This window comes from Pipistrellus hanaki (assembly GCF_964339955.1).
Source record: "Pipistrellus hanaki genome assembly, chromosome: 1".
Lineage (NCBI taxonomy): Eukaryota > Metazoa > Chordata > Mammalia > Chiroptera > Vespertilionidae > Pipistrellus > Pipistrellus hanaki.
Window position 1 is genome coordinate 60,468,486 of NC_140503.1, and position 20,545 is coordinate 60,489,030.

Here is a 20,545-nt window from a genome sequence, read left to right on the forward strand (position 1 = left end):
GCTTCCAGCCTGGGTCCTGGGTGCTGCTGGCAGCTGGAGGGACTCAAGCCCACGTCCCAGGTGCCAGAGGGAACTCCCAGTCCAGTGACACAGATAAGACAAGTGCTCAAATGACTTTTAAAAATATATATATTTTATTGATTTCTTTACAGAGAGGAAGAGAGAGAGATAGAGAGATAGAAACATCGATGAGAGAGAGACATCGACCAGCTGCCTCCTGCACATCCCCAGTACATGCCCTTGACCAGAATCGAATCCGGGACCCTTCAGTCCGCAGGCCGATGCTCTATCCACTGAGCCAAACCGGTTTTGATTTTAATACAAAATAGGGTGATGTAAGTGGATGAAGACTTGTGACTGTTAAGGCTCGTGATCACTTTTTTGGCTTGGATTTCTCTACTTGAGGATTCCAGATAGCATCTTACTTTCCTTTTATTTTTAAATCTACTATCTTTAATTTTATCCTAACTGGAGTAAGATTCTGACTTTCCAGATTACTTCTTGTTTGCTATTAAGCAAAACAAGCTCAAAGATTCTTTGACATTCGAATAATTTGTACATTTTAAATCAACATTGGGAGGCAGGTAAAATTAAAATAATGAATATGGGTGTGTTGCAGAGGTTTAAGAACTCTTACCAACTCTACTAGAGTCTTGTTTGTGGTTATAGTTTTTGCTATCCTTAAACTTCCTTCTTAGTTTGTAGGACATTTTTTTGTCATGTTGCTATCAACATGTATGAAGGCTCTCAAATTCCTGATATTACCTAACACAATTAGAATTATTGGACATTTATAAAAGCCATTGATTCTGTAGATCAGCATGTCCTACTAATTTTGCAGTCCTGGTCTTGTGGGCCACACATTGAGGAAGACTAAGCTAGACATTTGGAAGTTCTCAGTACAGAATTGACATGTTGACATTGTGGGAAGGAATAAGATCTTTGAGGAGGAAAGTGTGTGTGTATGTATATATGTGTATACATGTACATACAGAGAAAGAGACAGACAGACATGGAGTTGGAAGGGTAAGGGGGGGTGAGTGAGAGAGAAGGAGGTGGAACTGGAATGATTGAATTCCAGGGACAGAAGATGGAGGAAAAACCAGCGAAGGACCTAGAAAGGGAATGGCTGAGTAGGAATGAGGTGAAAGTAGTAGTGCCATAGGGTAAAATGTCTAGAAGAGAGTGGTTTTCTAGGTACAGGAAGATGAGGACTGAGAAAAATTGGAAATTCAGATAGTATATGGCAGTGGTTGGCAAACTGTGGTTCATGAGCCACATGTGGCTCTTTGGCACCTTGAGTGTGGCTCTTCCACAAAATACCACCTGTGGGTGCACATGTACAGTGCGATTGAAACTTCGTGTCCCATATGCAGAAGTCGGTTTTCGGCTCTCAAAAGAAATTTCAATCCTTGTACTGTTGATATTTGGCTCTGTTGACTAATGAGTTTGCCGACCACTGGTATATGGGGTGGTCTTTTGCCTTCTGTCTTCTTAAGTCCATCTCAGAAGATTTTTCCTGGCATGGTACTATAGTCTTTTTCCTGTCTATACGCTCTGCCTATGTGATTTATTTAGTTCTATGGCTATAAATACCATCTGTATACATTCAGCTCCCAAATTTAGGTCTTCTCACTTCTAAGCTCCAGAATCACAAATCTAACTTGACATAGCCACTTGGATATCTGATAAGTGTTTCAAATAAGGGGAGCAATTAGGAAGCCACTGCAGTAACTTATCCAAGCCATAGTTGATGGTGGCTTGTGCTAGAGAGATCCCTGGAGATGGAAAGAAGAGGATGGATTTGAGAGAGAATTTGGAAATATGGTAGAAACAAAAAAGATTTGCTTGTCGATTGAGCATGAGGCAAAGGGAAGAAACAGATGACATCTAGATCCCCAATGTTTGGCTTAAGCATTCATGGCCATGGTTATGTCATATACTGAGAGCCAGATTTTGGGAGGGGGAAACAGGGAGGTATATCAAGAGTTTTGTTATTCCTGTCTCAGTAGATGACACTTCCACAATAGCTCTTGAACACAAACAATTTTCTGTCTCCACTCCACCTCTCTAGTCATAGTCACCATCTATTGCCTAGGCAACTGCAGTGGCCTCCTAACTGGCTTCATTGCTTCCATTTTGCCCTGTTCCAGTCCATTCTCCTCTTAGCAACCAGAGTAAATCTTAAGACTAAATCATATTTATGTCAGTTTCTTGTCTAAATCTTCAGTGATTTTCCATTGTACTTGTAATAAAATCTAAATGCATTACAAGTCACTCAAGATCCTGCCTGATTGGGCCTCTACATGTCCTCTAATTTCTTGTTAGTTTTTTCTCACTTAGTTTTAGCCACCCTGGTCTGTTAGTTTCTAAAACTAACTTGCTTCAGGGTCTATGCTTTTACTTGCTGTCTTTGTTTGTTTGTTTGTTTGTATGTTTTCCCCCTCCCTAGAGTATTTTTCTTCTGTTTTTTTTTTTCTTCTTCTTGATACTTACCCTGTCTAAAAGATTGGTTCCTCTTATTCTTTGTCAAAGTATCCTGTTTATTTCTTACACTGCACTTACTATAATCTGTAATTACTGTATTGTATTTATTTACTTATTTAAATGTCTGTCTTTCCTACTAGAATGTAAGCTCCATGAAGGCAAGGGTCATGTCTCTTTACTGATATATACCATTATGTGCTTGATATAGCAGACATTTACATACTCTTAGTGAATAAATGAGGATCAACATTAGTGATTAAAGGTAGCGATTGGGGGAGGGAGGACAGAAGTAAGGAGCATATTGGGGTAATAGCTAACCTTGGAGCCCAGACTGAACAGGGAGCTAAGGAAAGCCAAGGGAATTGGTGGGATTTAAGGTATTAAAGTTATCATACACTGTGCTCTGTGAAATGGACAATTTTCTTTTAAGCCTTTAACCCATTGCCTCAGATAGCTTAAGACAAAATATTAAGACTTCTTTAGTCCCAGGGGCATTACTATGAACTCCAAGGTATTCTGAGTTAACATGTCTCTTATTAAAGGAACTATAGTTACGAGTTTTTTTTTTTTAAAGCATTTGGTACGACCTTTTTTTTTTTTTTTTTTTTTTTTTAAATGTTAAGTCATACCCTTCTAATAAGCTAAGTGGTTATGGAAATATGCTGTACTAAATTAATGTTACTGAAAGACTCCAGAAGAGTTATACTTACCAAAGAACTTACTTGCTATATGGGAATGACATAGATCTTATCCAGTTGGAGTTTCCCCCCATCACGATTAAGCTTCACCTTATTAGTTTCAATGCATTATCAGCCTAAGAATATTTTTTTATCCCTGCCAGCCTTGTGTTTGTAAATATGATAAGAAAGTTTACTATGTCTTCATGGCATTGATAAAATAGGGTGGGGCAAATATAGAGCCATGTGATAAACAAAGCCCCTCTCTTTTCTTTCCTGTTGGAATACATAAACATGCAGCCAGAATATGGCTTTGAGAACATACTGCCCCTCTTAAACCATTCTCTTCCTTTTTCTCTTCTGACCATAAGTTCATGCTCCAATTTTCTAGACTTTCCTTGAAGTCTTTGGATGAATGAAATCTGCTTTCCTAAACTTTGGGTACATATCTCATATTCTCTTCCTAAGGCAGAATATGTGTGTATTAAAAAAACAACCACCACCACCAGTGGATAAATTAATAGATTTGTCCTTGTGTAGCTCATGTCATTACCCATATATACCAAATGTTCAAAGGCATTTTAAAAGGTAGTCCATAAAGACACATTAAGTAATTATAGCTCCACTCTTCCAAACAAGTCAAATAGACTTTGTTCTGAAGAATGGCACTAAGTAAAACTATTAGAAGATGAATTACACTCAAGTAAATAATAACAGTAAACTCACCTTCGTCACAATTATCTGTGATTGATCTCGAGTTTTAATTGTCTGCAAGTTCACTAAGTCATAATGTGATATGACTGCCAAAAAAAGAACACCATCTTTTAAAGCAGTTCAGTGCTCTGGATAAGGAAGGTAATAAATAGTTCTACTCCCCTGTGTGGAGGCATATTGTACATGTTCCATAAATGGAGAACAGCCTGGATACTATGTCATTAGGGATGGTCACATTTCTTTAGTATCTATGTTCTAGTTCAGTCCCAGAATGAAGAGACTAATGAGAAATATAATAGCTATCTTAATTTATTTGAAAGGTTGTTAGGTAAAATAGCAGAGTAAATTGTATTGGATTATTTCAGGCAGTGTAGGCTAAAAGTTACAGGAAGGTAGATTTTTGGGTTAACTGTGAGCTGTAAGAATGGAAGTTAACTGAGAGGAAATGTTTTAACAGGATTAGAGACCCAATTATCAGATAGGCTAGGGTTTCCCTATGGTGTAAGCAGTTGAACTAGGATTGTTTTCTTACGTTTATGAATATATCAAATGGTATTACAAGAAAACTGTATAACCAAAAGATTTTTTGGTGCTAGAGATGCTCCAACTACTAACCCAATACTTGCCACAGTAGAGCCTCCAAATACTGTTACCACTTCAAGACAGAAGAGTTAGAAAAAGAGTTACTATACACTAGTTTCTTTTTCAGAATGATGTTCGAGAACAAGCATCCAAATAAGTCCCTGGGGATGAGGGAAATGTTAGGAATGTTTGGGAATTTAAATGATGTGAGAACTTGTTTTCAGAGAACAATTAAGAAAACCCTCCCTTAATTCCAGATACTGAAAAAGAAAATCTGGAGGTTGAATAAAAAATTATTAATTTTATTCTTAAATTGGGAAAATTACTAAAAGCAATCAAAACAGAAGTAACCTTTTCGATGTGTGGGATGATGTTCCAACCAACTGAGCCACCCGGCTGGGACTGGAAGGCACAGGGTTTTTTGTTATTGTTGTTTGTTTTTGTTAATCCTCACCTGAGGATATTTCTCCTTTGGCTTTTAGAAAGAGTGGAAGGGGTTGGGAGAAGAGAGAGAGAGAGAGAGAGAGGGAGACAGGGAGAGAGGGAGAGAGAGGGAGAGAGAGAGAGAGAGGGAGGGAGAGAGAGAGGGAGAGAGAGGGGGGGGGGGGAGAGAGAGAGAGAGACTGACAGACAGACAGACAGAGGTGAGAGACATAGATTGATTGCCTCCTAATGCTGAACTCACCCTGACTGGGGCCAGGGATTGAACCCATGACTCTTCTTTGTGTGGGCATCACTCCAAACACTTAGCCCTACCAGCCAAGATTGGAAGGCACAGTTTTTTAAAAGAGGTTTTATTTTTTTAAATTTTTTTTTTTAAATGTTTTTCTTTTTTTTTTTTTTTTTTTTTTTAATATATTTTATTGATTTTGTACAGAGAGGAAGGGAGAGAGATAGAGAGTTAGAAACATCGATGAGAGAGAGTCATCGATCAGCTGCCTCTTGCACACCCCCTACTGGGGATATGCCCGCAACCAAGGCACATGCCCTTGACCGGAATCGAACCCGGGACCCTTCAGTCCCCAAGCCGACGCTCTATCCATTGGGCCAAACCGGTCTCGGCTAAAAGAGGTTTTAGTAAAATGTTTTAACTTTTATAATAAAGAATTATCCCTCTAATATCAAATCACTGTAAAGATATTATTCATAGGTAAGGAAACATACAAACAGAATCCATGAAAATATGCTAAAACTTCACTACCCACCACTGTTAACATTTTGGTATATATTCCCTCTGATTCCCCCACATGTAAATACAATTAATATTTAAACAAAATGAGACTATACATATTGCTTTGTAACCTACTTTCTTGAACTATCCTATATAATTAAAAGCTAATATGCAAATTGTCCCCTCTGGAGTTTGACCAATCGGGAGTTTGACTGCCCACTATGATGTGCGCTGACCCCCAGGGGGCGTCATGTAACGGAGGAAGGCTCTGGCGAGCCAGGCCTAGGGACCCTATCCATGCACGAATTTCATGTACCAGGCCTCTAGAATATTATTAATGCCTTTCTATATTAGCAAATAAACATCTTCAGTATCAGTTTCTTTTCTGACCTTTTATTTTGGACTCATTTTATACTTATAGAAAACTTGGTAAAATAGCACAGACAGTTATTTTATATATCTCACACCTATATCCACTAATGTTGACATCCTATATAACCTTAGTTTAGGTAATTATTAAGGTAAAGAAATTAATATTGATAATAACTAAACTACAGACCTTATTTGAAGTTTACAATTTTTCCCACTAATGTTCTTTTTTCTGTTCCAGGGTTTTATTTAGGATCCCACATTATATTTAGTATTTCTTTATATTTTCCAGTCTATGTCTCAGTTTCTTCATAGTCTTTTTCAGTTTGTAACAGTGTCTTGGTCTTTCCTGGTTTTTCATGACTGTGACACTTTAAAAAAAATTTTTTTTTAATTGATTTCAGAGAGGAAGGGAGAAATAGAAAGAAACATTACTGATGAGAAGGAATCATTAATTGGCTGCTTCCTGCACGCCCCCTATGGGGAATCAAGCCTGAAACCTGGGAAACCCCGGACATGTGCCCTGACCAGGAATCAAACCGTGACCTCCTGGTTCATAGGTCAATGCTCAACCACGGAGCCATACTGGCTGGGTGACCTTGATACTTTTGAAGATTATTAAATAGTTATTTTGTACAATGATCCTCAATTTGAGTTCGATGTTTTTTTATAATTGGAATGAGGTTATACATTTTGGGCAAGAATAACACAAAAATGGTATTGCATTTTTCTCAGTGCATCATATTAAGGGATTCTTGATATTAATATTTCTTATTAGTGATATTTATCTTAATCACTTGGTTAACTTGGTATCTACAGGGTCTCTACCTTATACTTATCTTTTCCCTTTCTAGCTAATAAATATTTAATAAATATCGTTAGGGAGATAATTTGAAACTATTTGGCGTTATTTTAAATATATCTCACAGATTTTTAAGAGCTTTTTTTCTTAATTGCAAAAGTATTGACACTTGTTAGATTGTCTAAGTCAAGCAACATAACATTGTTTACTGTTTTTTATATTTTTTTTATTGCTTTCAGAGAGGAATAGGGAAAGAGAGATAGAAACACATCAATGATGAGAGAGAATCATTGATCAGCTGCCACCTGCACACTCCCTATTGGGGATCAAGCCCTTGTCTGGAATCGAACCTGGGAGCTTTTAGTCCGTAGGCTATCCACTGAGCCAAACAAACCAGCTAGGGCAACGTTGTTTACTCTTTGAATCCTCAGCAAAATTTATTTTGCTGAAATGGACCCAGACATGCTTATTGGTTTTAGAAAGAGGGGAAAGGATTGAGAGAGAGAGAAACATGAAACATCAATTGGTTGTCTTCTGTGTGTGCCCCAACTGGGGATCAAACCCACAACCTAGTTATGTGCCTTGACCAGGAAGCGAACCTGCTCCAACCAACTGAGCCACACTGGCCAAAGCTTCATTTTTTTACCTACATTTTAATGGGTTTTGTAGGGTAATTTCATTGTCATTTTAATTTGCATTTTTATAGTGACTAAAGATGTTGAGCATGCTTTCAGATGTAAATAACCATGGCATAGCCTGGCAGGAGTTGTTCAGTAGTTGAGTGTTGACCTATAAACCAGGAGGTCACAGTTCAGGGCACATGCCCAGATTGCAGGCTCGATCCCTGGTGTGAGGCATGCAAGAGGCAGCTGAGCCGAAACCGGTTTGGCTCAGTGGTAGAGCGTAGGTCTGCGGACTGAAAGGTCCCGGGTTCGATTCCGGTCAAGGGCATGTACCTTGGTTGCGGGCACATTCCCAGAAGGGGGTGTGCAAGAGGCAGCCGGTCGATGTTTCTCTCCCATCGATGTTTCTAGCTCTCTATCTCTCTCCCTTCTTCTCTGTAAAAAACCAATAAGATATATTTAAAAAAAAAGAAAAAGAAATGCATAAAAAAAAAAAGAGGCAGCTGATCAATGATTCTCTCTCTCACCATTGATGTTTCTCTCTCTCTTTCTCTTTCTCTCTCTCTCTCTCTCTCTCTCTCTCTCTCTCTCTCTCTCTGAAATCAATATAAATATATATCTATTTTAAAAATAAGCATGAGATAGATATAGAGACAGTAAAGCAACAAGCAGACTGCCAAATTATAGTGGGGAGGGGAGGGAGATCTGGGGGATATAAGAGATCAACCGAAGGACTTGTATACATGCATATAAGTACAATCAATGGATACAAAACTCTGGGGAGGGTGGGTATGTATGGGAGGGGGGGCAATGGTAAAATATGTACACAGATAATTTAATAAAAAATAAAATTAAAAAAAAATAAGCATGGCATAGGAACCATTTGTAACAGTTTCTTTTGAAGAGCAGGTTTTACTTTTGATGAGGTCTAATTTATCTTTTTTTTTTTCTTTGGTGGTTAATGCTTCTGTGTTCTAAAAACTCTTGGGCAACTATTCATTTTGATCTCTCGTTAAATGCATTGTTCCTTTAAAAAAAAACAAACTAAGACTGTGGGAAATGCTTTGTTTGTACAGCCTCTAACTGATAATAGAGTTAGCTTTACACACCAAAAGTTAGCCATTCCAGAAGGGAAGGATAATTCTCACCCGCTACAGCTACTTTTTCTTTTTTCCAGATATCTATGGCATATGTGGGCAATCGTTTCCAAGACTTTTTTTTAAATCACCCACTTTCCTTTTGTATTGGCAAAGGATAAAATAAGAATATATTGTAGGTCACTTTCTCTGAAATTACAGAACTGTGCTATTACTGGTGCCCCTAGAATTTTAAGAAGGAACTTATAACAAAGTCTTATTTTCTTTTCTTTCAGTGGTGGGATCAGCAAGTTGATTTTCATACTACTTTCTTGCACCATTTGGCACAATTGGTACCCGAAATTTATTCTGCTGAAATGGACCCAGACTTGGAAAAGCAGGAGGAGAGTATACAAACATCAATATTCACTCCACTGGAATGGTATTTATTTGGAGAAGATCCAGATATTTGTTTAGAGAAATTAAAACATAGTGGAGCATTTCAACTCTGTGGGAAGGTTTTCAAAAGTGGAGAAACAACATATTCTTGTAGGTAAGAATTAGAAATTTACAGGGTTGGTATAATTACAATATGGATATTTCGTACCCACTTCATGATACACCTTTCTTGGTTTATTACTTGTGTAATCCTACTTAACTAACTTCCTTTTATTATGTACTTATTCATCTGTTTTTGCTAGTATACTAGTAGCTTGTTTTTTCAAAAAATTTTAAATTGATTTCAGAGAGGGAGAGAGAAATATCAGTGATGAGAGGGAATCATTGATTGGCTGCCCTCTGCACTCCCCCCACTGGGGATCGAGCCCACAACCCGGGCATGTACCCTCAACAGGAATTGAACCCTGACCTCCTAGTTCATAGGTCGACATCAACCACTGAGCCACGTTGCCCAGGCAGCTTGTTTTTTTAATGACATAATTAAACAGTTTTCTCATTTTTTAATGTTCTCTAAAAGTGTGTATAAGTGATAGATTTTTGTAGTCCACATACTCTTAATTTGAAACCCTTGAGGCCAGGTGTATTTCAGAATTTTTAATATCGATACTTCCCTAGCAGAGTCAAGGCAGAATCTTATCATCAAACACAGCATTTTTTAAAGAAATCTATGAATATTCACAACAAGTGATATACATAAAGTCTGTAGTTTCATGTTATTTCAAGTCAGTTTTTGCTACTAAGTGAGATTTGGTACCAAAGGATTGTGGACCTATAAGGGCAGAAAGAATTTCACTGGGTAAAGGAGACCAGTGGTATGGAAACTAGAAACAGATTTAGGCTTTTACCCTTTGTGAGAGCAGTTGCCTTAAACATGGAAAACTTTTTCACTCCCTAATCCTGCCGGAAATGTTCAACTTTTAGATCTTAGCAGCACTTTTATTTTTTATTTATTTATTTATTTATTATTTATTTTTATTTTCCACAGAGAGGAAGGCAGAGGGATAGAGAGCTAGAAATGTCGATGAGAGAGAAACATCGACCAGCTGCTCCTGCACCCCCCCCCCCACCGGGGATGTGCCCGCAACCAATGTACAGGCCCTTGACCAGAATCGAACCTGGGACCTTTCAGTCCGCAGATCGACACTATCCACTGAGCCAAACCGGTTTCGGCTTAGCAGCACTTTTAGTTGTTTTTCTTTTTTCTCCTTTGTTAGCGGTAGTTCAGGTTATGTTAGAAGTGTGACTTTATAAACTTTATAAATACAGAAATTGTTTTTTGTTTTACTGTAATTCTAGGTTTAACTGGTTTATATTTAGTTAATAGTTGTTTAGAACATACTACCTTTTTATCCAATTCTTTCATCAGGACAAAGTCAGCTTATGTATTTTGTACACTATTTTGCTGTATAGCATGGTATGTTTCATTTATCTTATGTATTTTTCAGCTGAAGCCAAATCACTTTCAACTAAAGCAGGGGTCTTCAAACTTTTTAAAGTGGGGGCCAGATCACGGTCCCTCAGAGAGCTGGAGAGCCGGACTATATGAACTACTAATTCCTACTGTAACACCTCGGCTGTGCTCACTGCCCAAAAAACCTGGCGGGCAGGATCAGACTCCTCTGCGGGCCGCATGTGGCCCGCGGGCCGTAGTTTGAAGACCCCTGAACTAAAGCATAGTAGACATTTGTAGATTCTATTTCTCCAAAAGTGTCATGGAGACATTTTAAAAACATATATGTTTTTATTGATGTTTTTAGAGAGAGAGGAAGGGTGAGAGAAACATCAATGAAAGAGAAACATTGATTGGCTGCCTCCTGCAGGCCCCTTTTGGGGATCTAGCCTGCAACTTAGGCATATGCCCTAACCAGGATGAGCCATACTGGCTAGGGCACATGGAGGCATTTCAAATCGTCACAACTGAGGAAATGGTACCTTGGATAGAGACCAGGGTTGCTGCTTAAACATCGTACAATACCCAGGACAGTCTTCTCTATGTCTGACAACTATATGATTCAAAATTTCAGTACTGTTGAGGTTTAGAAATCCTGCTCTAAATAGGTCAATAGATCATATACATTTTAGAGAACATTGTTAGGCAATTTTTATTTCCTATTACTCCTTTAATATTCATTTTTAAAACTCCCAATTCCGTATCTTCAACTCTTTTAAATAAAATATTTTAAAAATTAATTTTGCAGCTCTAGCTGGTTTAGCCCAGTGGATAGAGCATCAGCCTGTGGACTGAAGGTCCCAGGTTTAATTCTGGTCAAGGGCACATGCCTGTGTTGCAGGCTCGATCCCCAGTAGGGGGCATGCAGGAGGCAGCTGACCAATGATTTTCTCTCATCACTGATGTTTCTATCTCTCCCTCTCTCTTCCTCTCTGAAATCAATTAAAAAAAATTTTTTAATTTTTAAAAAAACTTAATTTTGCATTTTGCACTAATTTATAGCACATCCTCAAATAACATTTTGTTCAGTGTTGTTCATTTTAATGATAAGATGCCATAGGAACTTAACTCTTGTTTATATCAATTAGCCTATTGTAAAATTATATTTTTGGTCTGTGTATTGTTTTAATCCTCACTTGAGGATATGTATTTTAAAATTGATTTTGAGGGAGGGAGGGAGGGAGGGAGGGAGGGAGGGAGGGAGGGGGAGAGAGAGAGAGAGAGAGAGAGAAAGAGAGAGAGAGAGACAGACATTGATGTCAGAGAAAAATATCAATCAGTTGCCAAGAGAGAGAGAGAGAGGGGGGGGGGGGGAGGGGGAGAGAGAGAGACACACACACATTGATGTCAGAGAAAAATATCAATCGGTTGCCTCCCATATGTGCTTTGACTAGGGATTTAACCCTCAACCTAGGTATGTGCCCTGACTGGGAATTGAACCTCTGCAACATTTTAGTGTACCAAATGATGTTCCAACTAACTGAACCACTCATCCAGGGCTGAAATTGGTTTTGGTATATGTTGTTTCACTTAAAGTCAAAGAATTTATAGGTGACCTTAAGTGAGAAGTTACTTAAGGTAAGTGTTTTTCTGAAAATATTAAATAAAATAGTACATTTTAAAAGCTGTTTTTAGGGAAGAAATGAAGAGAGATTGAATTTCATTCATTCAATAAATATTAGTTCAATACCTAACATGTAGCAGGCACTGTTTTAAGGTATTTCGGACATATCAATATCCTATATAATAAAAGCATAATATGCTAAGTGTCCGACCTATCGGTCCACCATTCGGTCAACCGCTCAATTAGTCACTGTGACGTGCACTGACCACCATGGGGCAGACCAGTAGGTTAGCTTGCTGCTAGGGTCTGTCCAATCAGGACTGGGTGATCAGGATTACGCCAGAGGGCTGGACACACCCTGGAGCCCTCCTGCAGTCCCTCTCTGGTTGGCCGGCCTCAGTCGGCCAACTGGGACTGGGCAAGACTGCCCTGATTGGCCCCGATCACCGGCCAGGCTGAGGGACCCTACGTGTGCATGAATTCGTGCACTAGGCTTCTAGTATAAAATAAACAGAATGCTGGCTAGGTAGTTCAGTTGGTTACTGCATTGTCCTGATAACAAAGGTTGCAGGTTTGGTCCCACGTGGGGCACATACAAGAATCAACCAATTGCATGCAAAAATAAGTGGAACAAATCAGTGTTTCTCTCTCTCTCTCTCCTTTCTTCTCTCTCTCAAATCAATCAATAAGAAATTTAAAAAATAAATAGAAATTCCTGCCCTTATGATGCTTACATTCTAATGAGTTTTGTCCTTATCCAAGCTTTATTTACATTGAACACCATTGAACAATCATGTTTGTAAAGTGTTTGTAAATGTAATAGGGTAAGATGTTTGCAAATAACTTTTTTAAAGTTAATCAGTTTTTCATAAGACTAATTTTGAAGTGTATCTTAACAGTTTGAAACCATGTGCAAACTCAAAGTAATGAGAATGATTTAAGAAAGAAAATGAAATATCCAAACTTAAACATTCAACTATGGCTAAAATTATTTGTAATTTAATTTTTGAAGCATTTTCGTAATCAGTTTGTGGATCACATAGAAAACGCATTCACATTACATTATAGTCCTTAAGCATCAGTGGGAGTAATCTAAAATTTGGATTCTGATTTTTAATCTTTTTTAGGGATTGTGCAATTGATCCAACATGTGTACTATGTATGGACTGCTTCCAGAACAGTGTTCATAAAAATCATCGTTACAAGGTATGAAAATAGAGCATAAAATATCTAGATTAGCAGGAATCTGTTAGCCACCTAGTTCATATTCTTGACTAGTACTTGAATTCCTGCTATTACAGATCGGATATGTGTACTATTAGCTCTGATTAAACATATTATGTGATGGGACATCTGTCTTAAGAGGTAGTCCCATACAATTTTTGGTGAGTATATCACATTTATATAAAAGATTGTATAAGGTACATGAACAGCTTAAAGAATAACTATAAAGTCAACACTCATGTAACCACTACTAAGGTAAAAAAATAAGACATTGCTTGCTCAGAGGCCTCCCATTTGTTCTTCCTGGATCACAATCTTTCTTTCATCCCTCACAATAACTTGTCCTTTATTTCCCTTTTACCTTATCACTCAAATCATATTGAATAGTTTTATCTTTTGTGTGTGTGTGTGTGTGTGTGTGTGTGTGTGTATTTTTAAATATATATTTTATTGATTTCAGAGAAGAAGGAAAGGGAGGGAGAGACATCAGTGATGAGAGAGAATCATTGATTGACTACCTCCTGCACACCCTCACTGGGGATAGAGCCTTGACCAGCATGTGCCCTTTACCAAAATCTAACTTAGGACCCTTTAGTCCCCAGGCTGACACTCTGTCCACTGAGCTAAACCAGTTAGGGCGAGTTTTATCTGTTTTTGAACTTTATATAGGTGGAGTCATACTGTATCTTTTTCCTTTTGAGTTGACTTCTTTCATTCAGCATTATGTGTATAGCTGTAATTTGTCTATTGACCTTATAATGCTCAGTAACCCATATTGTCTTATTTTGCTGTATATGGATAGTGCACATTGCTTCTAATTTGTGGTTATTATGAACAATTCTGCTATGAACATTCTTATTTGTGCGTTTTGATATATACGTACAATAGTTTTTCTGGGCTATTTATGTGGAATAGAATTGCTGAGTTCTAGAGTATATAATTTTCAGTCATAATGGTTAACATCAGACTGTTTTCCAAAGTGGTTATACCAATTTATGGCAGCAGTATATGAGAGTTGCCATTGCTCCACATTTTTGCAAGATTTGATGTCTTCAATTTTAGCCAATCTGATGATTATATAATAGTATCACATTGTGATCTTAATTTAATTTTCCTAATTATTAATGAGGTTGAGGGCTTTTTCTTTCCTGTTACATTTTTAGATAACCTTGTAATTTTGAGCTAAAATATACTTCTCAAGTAATAGTATTGGTTCTTTACTGTGGGCTTAGACAAACATAATAACTGATGTTTCTTTTTATGTATTTAAAAAAAATCCTCACCCAAGGACATTTTTCCATTGCTTTTTAGGGAGAGGGAAATACAGAGAGGAATGTCGATGTTATAGAAACACATCAATTGGTTGCCTCCTGTACTTGGGACCTAGAGGCTTTCAACAAACATGTGTGGAAATAAAGTGTTAGGATCAAAAGCACTAAATCATAGGCAGACCTGATGATACCTAAGATTTAATTATAAAAATAACTATCTGGGTCTAATTTAGCATCAGCCTGATATAATCTTAAATGATGAGAATTTATATACATACTAGAGGCCTGGTGCACAAAATTCATGCACTGGGGGGTGGGGAATCCCTCAGCCTACCCTCAGGAGTCCTGGACTAATCCAGCAGATGGACATGCCTCTTGCAATCTGGGACCCCTCACTCCCTACTGCCGGCCTGCTCGCTGCTCCTTACCGTTCGGCTTGCTGCTCCTTAGCATTGCCACTGTGCTTGCCAGCCATGCACTCGGCTTCTGGCTGAGCAGTGCTCTACCTATGGGAGTGCACTGACTACCAGGAGGCAGCTCCTCATTGAGTGTCTGCCCCCTCGTGGTAAGTACGCATCACAGCAACCAGTCATTCTGGTTGTTCCACTGTAATGGCCACTCAGGCTTTTATTATACACACACACACACACACACACACACACGCACGCACACGCACACGCACACCATACACACACACACACCATACACACACACACACCATACACACGCACATGCACACATACACACACGCACACACCAGTCTGGTCTGCGGGATTGGGCGGGAATGGGTTCTCCGACATCCCCCAAGGGGTCCAGGATTGCAAGACGGCACAGACCAGGCCAAGGGACCCCACAGGTGCACGATTGGGGCCGGGGAGGGTTGTGGGGGGTTGGCCAACCGGGAAGGGATTGCAGAAGGGCTCCAGGGTGTGTCCGACTATCTCGCTCAGTCCTGATAGGCTGGACCCCAGCAGCAAGCTAACCTACCAGTTGGAGCATCTGCCTCTGGTGGTCAGTGCACAATCATAGCTACTGGTCAACTGGTCAACTGCTCCCTGGTGGTCAGTGCCTGTCGAAGTGAGCAGTTGAGCTGTCTTAGCATATCATTAGCATAATATGCTTTGATTAGTTGAACAGACGATCGGATACTTAGCATATTAGGCTTTTATTATATAGGAGGATTATCTTTGAAACACAACAGTATTCAAAAATATTTATTTACCTAGGCAATATAATAAAACTTACCTTTAAAATTTCAAATAATACAGAAGAATATAAATAAAAATTATATTTGTCTTTCTACCCCCATGTATTTTCTTTGTTAAACTAAACACACTTTACTGTACATCCTTACAGATCTTTTTTTATTTACAAACATGTATTTACAAACATGCACACAGACATACATATATTTATATATTTAGAGAGGTGTGTGTGTGTGTATAAATGGGATCCTACTGTATATTCTATTTTGCAACTTCTTTTTAACAGTATATCCTGGGTATAATTCTATGTTGATACATATAATAATGTTCTTTTTCTCTGTTCTGTTCCTGTGTATGTCTCTATATTTACTAAATGACAATGATATATTTATATTTGTGTTTCATCCCTATTCTTGCCTTAATTGCTGCATATTTTTTTTGTGGGAATATATCATTACATATTTAACTCATCCACTTTGAATAAACAATTATATTGTTTTCAGTTTTCCACTGATCAACAAATATTGAAGTGTACATATGTCTTTATTTTCATATAGTTCAGTGTATATATTCAAGAATGCTTAAGGCTAGATTCTTAGAGGTAGATTTTCTGGATTGAACAGTATGTGCATTTAAAATTTTGATAGATTTTTGCCTAATGTTTTGTTTTTAATATATTTTTATTGATTTCAGAGAAAGGAAAGGAGATGGAGAGAAGGATACAAACATCAATGCTGAGAGAGAATCATTGATCAGCTGCCCTCCTGCATGCCCCTACTGGGTATTGAGCCTTTAACCTGGGCATGTGCCCTGACACACTGAAAGGTCCCATGAGTAACAGAAAAACTCACCCAGTGTGATCAACTCCGAAATATATCCTTTTAATGGGAATGTAAGTTAGCACAAACAACTCAAGAACAACATTAGGTACCCAGCCAGTGTGGCTCAGTTGTTGAGCATCAACCCATGAACCAGGAGGTCATGGTTCGATTCCCAGTCAGGGAATTCAAAATCAGGCCATTGTCATTCTCTATCTGGCTTAGAACTCTCAAAGGAAAAATGTAAACCATTTTAGTTGCTGTAAGACACCAAATAGATGAAAATACTTTTTACATTTCTTAAGTACAATACAAGTATCATTATAATTATTTTTAAATGTCTGTTTAGTTAGAAATCTAATTTTTTAAGCATTCTGGGAATTGTGTAGATTATTTTTTGCACACTTCACAATCTATTCTCCATTAGTACAAAAATTAAAAACTATTATTTAAAATCAGAGCATATTTTAAAAATGTATCAAGTTTGAAGGTCCATTTTTGTTGTGGTTAGTATTCAGGTTTTTTATATATCCAGTTTCCATTACATTAAATACAATTAAGATAGAAGTACAATTAAGATAGAACATTTATTATTTGAGTTACCTGTGTCATTCTTCCTTGCTTTGTAATATGTGTTTTTTTTTTAGTTTTATTTATTTATTTATTTTTTACATATTTTCTTGATTTTTTTTTTATTGCCCCACTCCCTCCCTCTCACACATCCCCTCCCTCCCCATAGTTTTATGTCCATTGGTTGTACTTATATGCATTTATACAAGTCCTTCTGTTGATCTATTATCTCCCCCTGATATCCCTACCCTCCCCACTGTAATTTGACAGTCTGCCTGTTGCTTTACTTTCTCTATATCTGTCTCTTGGTTCATCAGTTTATAAAGATCTTTATCATCCACCGATGTGTGAGGTCATGTGGTATTTCTCTTTCGTTGATTGGCTTATTTCACTCAGCATGATGCTCTCCAATTCCATCCAGGTTGCTACAAATGATGAGAATTCCTTCTTCTTTATGGCAGCATAGTATTCCATTGTGTAGATGTACCATAGTTTTTGGAACCAATCATCTGCTGACGGGCACCTAGGCTGTTTCCAAATTCTGGCTATTGTAGATTGTGCTGCTATGAACATAGGGGTGCATATATCCTTTCTGATTGGTGTTTCTAGTTTCTTGGGATATATTCCTAGAAGTGGGATTACTGGGTCAAATGGGAGTTCCATTTTCAGTTTTTTGAGGAAACTCCACACTGTTCTCCACAGTGGTTGCACCAGTCTGCATTCCCACCAGCAGTGCACGAGGGTTCCTTTTTCTCCGCAACCTCGCCAACACTTGTCGTTTGTTGATTTGTTGATGTTGGCCATTCTGACAGGTGTGAGATGGTACCGCATTGTTGTTTTGATTTGCACCTCTCGGATAATTAGTGACTTTGAGCATGTTTTCATGTGCCTTTTGGCCTTCCTTCTGTCTTCTTTTGAAAATATTCTGTTTAGGTCCATTGCCCATTTTTTAATTGGATCATTCATCTTCCTTTTATTTAGTTGTATAAGCTGTCTGTAAATGTTGGAGATTAAACCTTTATCAGTGGTAATATTTGCAAATATGATCTCCCACACCGTGGGCTTTCTTGTTGTTTTATTGATGGTTTCTTTTGCTGTAAAAAAGCTTTTTATTTGAAGTAGTCCCATTTGTTTATTTTCTCTTTAGCTTCCATTGCCCTAGGGGCAGTATCAGTGAAGAAGTTATTTTGGCATACGTCTGAGATTTTGCTACCTGTGGATGCTTCTAGTATTTTTATGGTTTCCCGTCTGATGTTTAAGTCCTGTATCCATTTTGAGTTTATCTTTGTGAATGGTGTAAGTTGGTGATCTAGTTTCATTCTTTTGCATGTGTCTGTCCAATTTTCCCAACACCATTTATTGAAGAGACTGTCTTGACTCCATTGTATATTCGTGCCTCCTTTGTCAAATATTAATTGAGCATAGTGATTTGGGTTGATATCTGGGTTCTCAATTCTATTCCATTGATCTATTTGTCTGTTCTTGTGCCAGTACCAGGCTGTTTTGAGAACAGTGGCTTTGTAATATAGTTTGAAGTCTGGTATTGAGATCCCTCCTACTTTACTCTTCTTTCTCAGAATTGCTGTGGCTATTCGGGGTCTTTTATTGTTCCAAATGAACTTTTGGAGAGTTCTTTCTAGGTCAGTGAAATATGTCGTTGGTATTTTAATGGGGAGTGCATTGAACCTATAGATTGCTTTAGGAAGTATGGACATTTTGATGATGTTGATTCTACCAATCCATGAACATGGTATGTTCTTCCATCTCCTTACATCTTCCTCTATCTGTTTTTTCAGTGTCGTGTAGTTTTCCGCAAATAGGTCCTTTATTTCTTTAGTTAAATTTATTCCTAGGTATCTTAATTTTTTTGGTGCGATGGTGAATGGAATTGCTTTTTTAGCCTCTGTTTCTGTAGTTTCACTGTTGGTGTATAGAAATGCCATGGATTTCTTGGCATTAATTTTATATCCTGCTACGTTGCCAAATTCATTTATTAAGTCAATTAGTTTTTTAATGGAGTCTTTTGGGTTTTTTATGTACAATATCATGTCGTCTGCAAATAAGGATAACTTTACTTCTTCTTTTCCAATTTGGATGCCTTTTATTTCCTCCTCTTGTCTAATTGCAATGGCTAGTACTTCCAGAACTATGTCAAACAGGAGTGGCGAGAGTGGGCATCCCTGTCTTGTTCCTGTTCTTAGAGGGAATGGTTTTAGTTTTTGCCCATTGAGTATAATGTTGGCTGTGGGTTTATCATGTATAGCTTTTATTATGTTGAGGTATGATCCTTGTACTCCCACCTTTTTAAGAGTTTTTAACAGGAAAGGGTGTTGGATTTTGTCAAATGCTTTTTCTGCGTCAATTGATATGACTATATGATTATTATCTTTCAATTTGTTTATGTGATGTATCACGTTTATTGATTTGCGGATATTGTACCATCCTTGCATTCCTGGAATAAATCCTACTTGGTCATGGTGTATGATCTTTGTGATGTTCTTCTGGAGTCGATTTGCTAGAATTTTGTTGAGGATTTTGGCATCTATGTTCATGAGGGATATTGGCCTGTAATTCTCTTTCATTAAGTTGTCTTTATCTGGTTTTGGTATTAGGGTGATGCTGGCTTCATAGAAGGAGTTCGGAAGTTTTCCTTCCTCTTGGATTTTTTGGAATAGTCTGAGGAGGATAGGTTTTAGTTCTTCCTTGAATGTTTGGTAAAACTCTCCTGTGAAGCCATCTGGCCCTGGGCTTTTGTTTGCTGGAAGCTTTTTGATGACGGTTTCAATTTCTTCCCACGTCACTGGTCTATTGAGATTTTTAGATTCTTCCTGATTGAGTTTTGGCAGTTTGTATTTTTCTAGGAATATGTCCATTTCCTCCAGGTTGTTTAGTTTGTTGGAATAGAGTTGTTCGTAGTATTTTGTAACAATCTGTTGTATTTCAGTGGGGTCTGTTGTTATTTCACCTCTTTCATTTCTGATTTTGTTTATTTGGGTCCTCTCTCTTTGTTTCTTGGTTAGCCTGGCTAGAGGTCCATCAATCTTGTTTATCCTTTCGAAGAACCAGCTCTTGGTTTTGTTGATCTTATGTATTGTTTCTTTGGTCTCTATGTCATTTATCTGTGCTCTGATTTTTGTTATTTCCTTCCTTCTGCTTACACTGGGCTTTTCTTGTTGCTCTTTTTCTAACTCTTTGAGTTGTAGAGTTAGTTCATCTGTTACCATTTTTTCTAGTTTTTTGCAATAGGCTTGTAAGGATATGAACTTCCCTCTCAAAACTGCTTTTGCTGTGTCCCATAGATTTTGGATTGTTGTGTTTTCATTGTCATTTGTTGCCAGGATGTTTTTAATTTCTTCCTTGATTTCTCTGGTAACCCAGTCCTTGTTTAATAGCATGTTGTTTAGTCTCCATGTGTTTGATTTCTTTGGATTATTTTTATTGTAATTAGTTTCCAGTTTTATGCCACTATGATCTGAGAAGATG

General features: G+C 37.8%; 1 protein-coding gene across 3 annotated transcripts in view; it reads left to right on the top strand.

Moving 5' to 3' along the window:
- Window positions 1–20,545, top strand: part of UBR1 (ubiquitin protein ligase E3 component n-recognin 1) — a 133,323-nt gene that overhangs the window by 1,971 nt on the left and 110,807 nt on the right. For 2 of the 3 annotated variants that reach the window (XM_084902813.1, XM_084902814.1), the window contains exons 2-3: window positions 8,798–9,054; window positions 13,102–13,180. In XM_084902813.1, the coding sequence (XP_084758939.1) occupies window positions 8,798–9,054; window positions 13,102–13,180 (336 nt within the window). Of the gene's footprint in view, window positions 1–8,797; window positions 9,055–13,101; window positions 13,181–20,545 lie in introns of those variants that run through there. The other variant, XM_084902815.1, reaches the window with a different exon arrangement.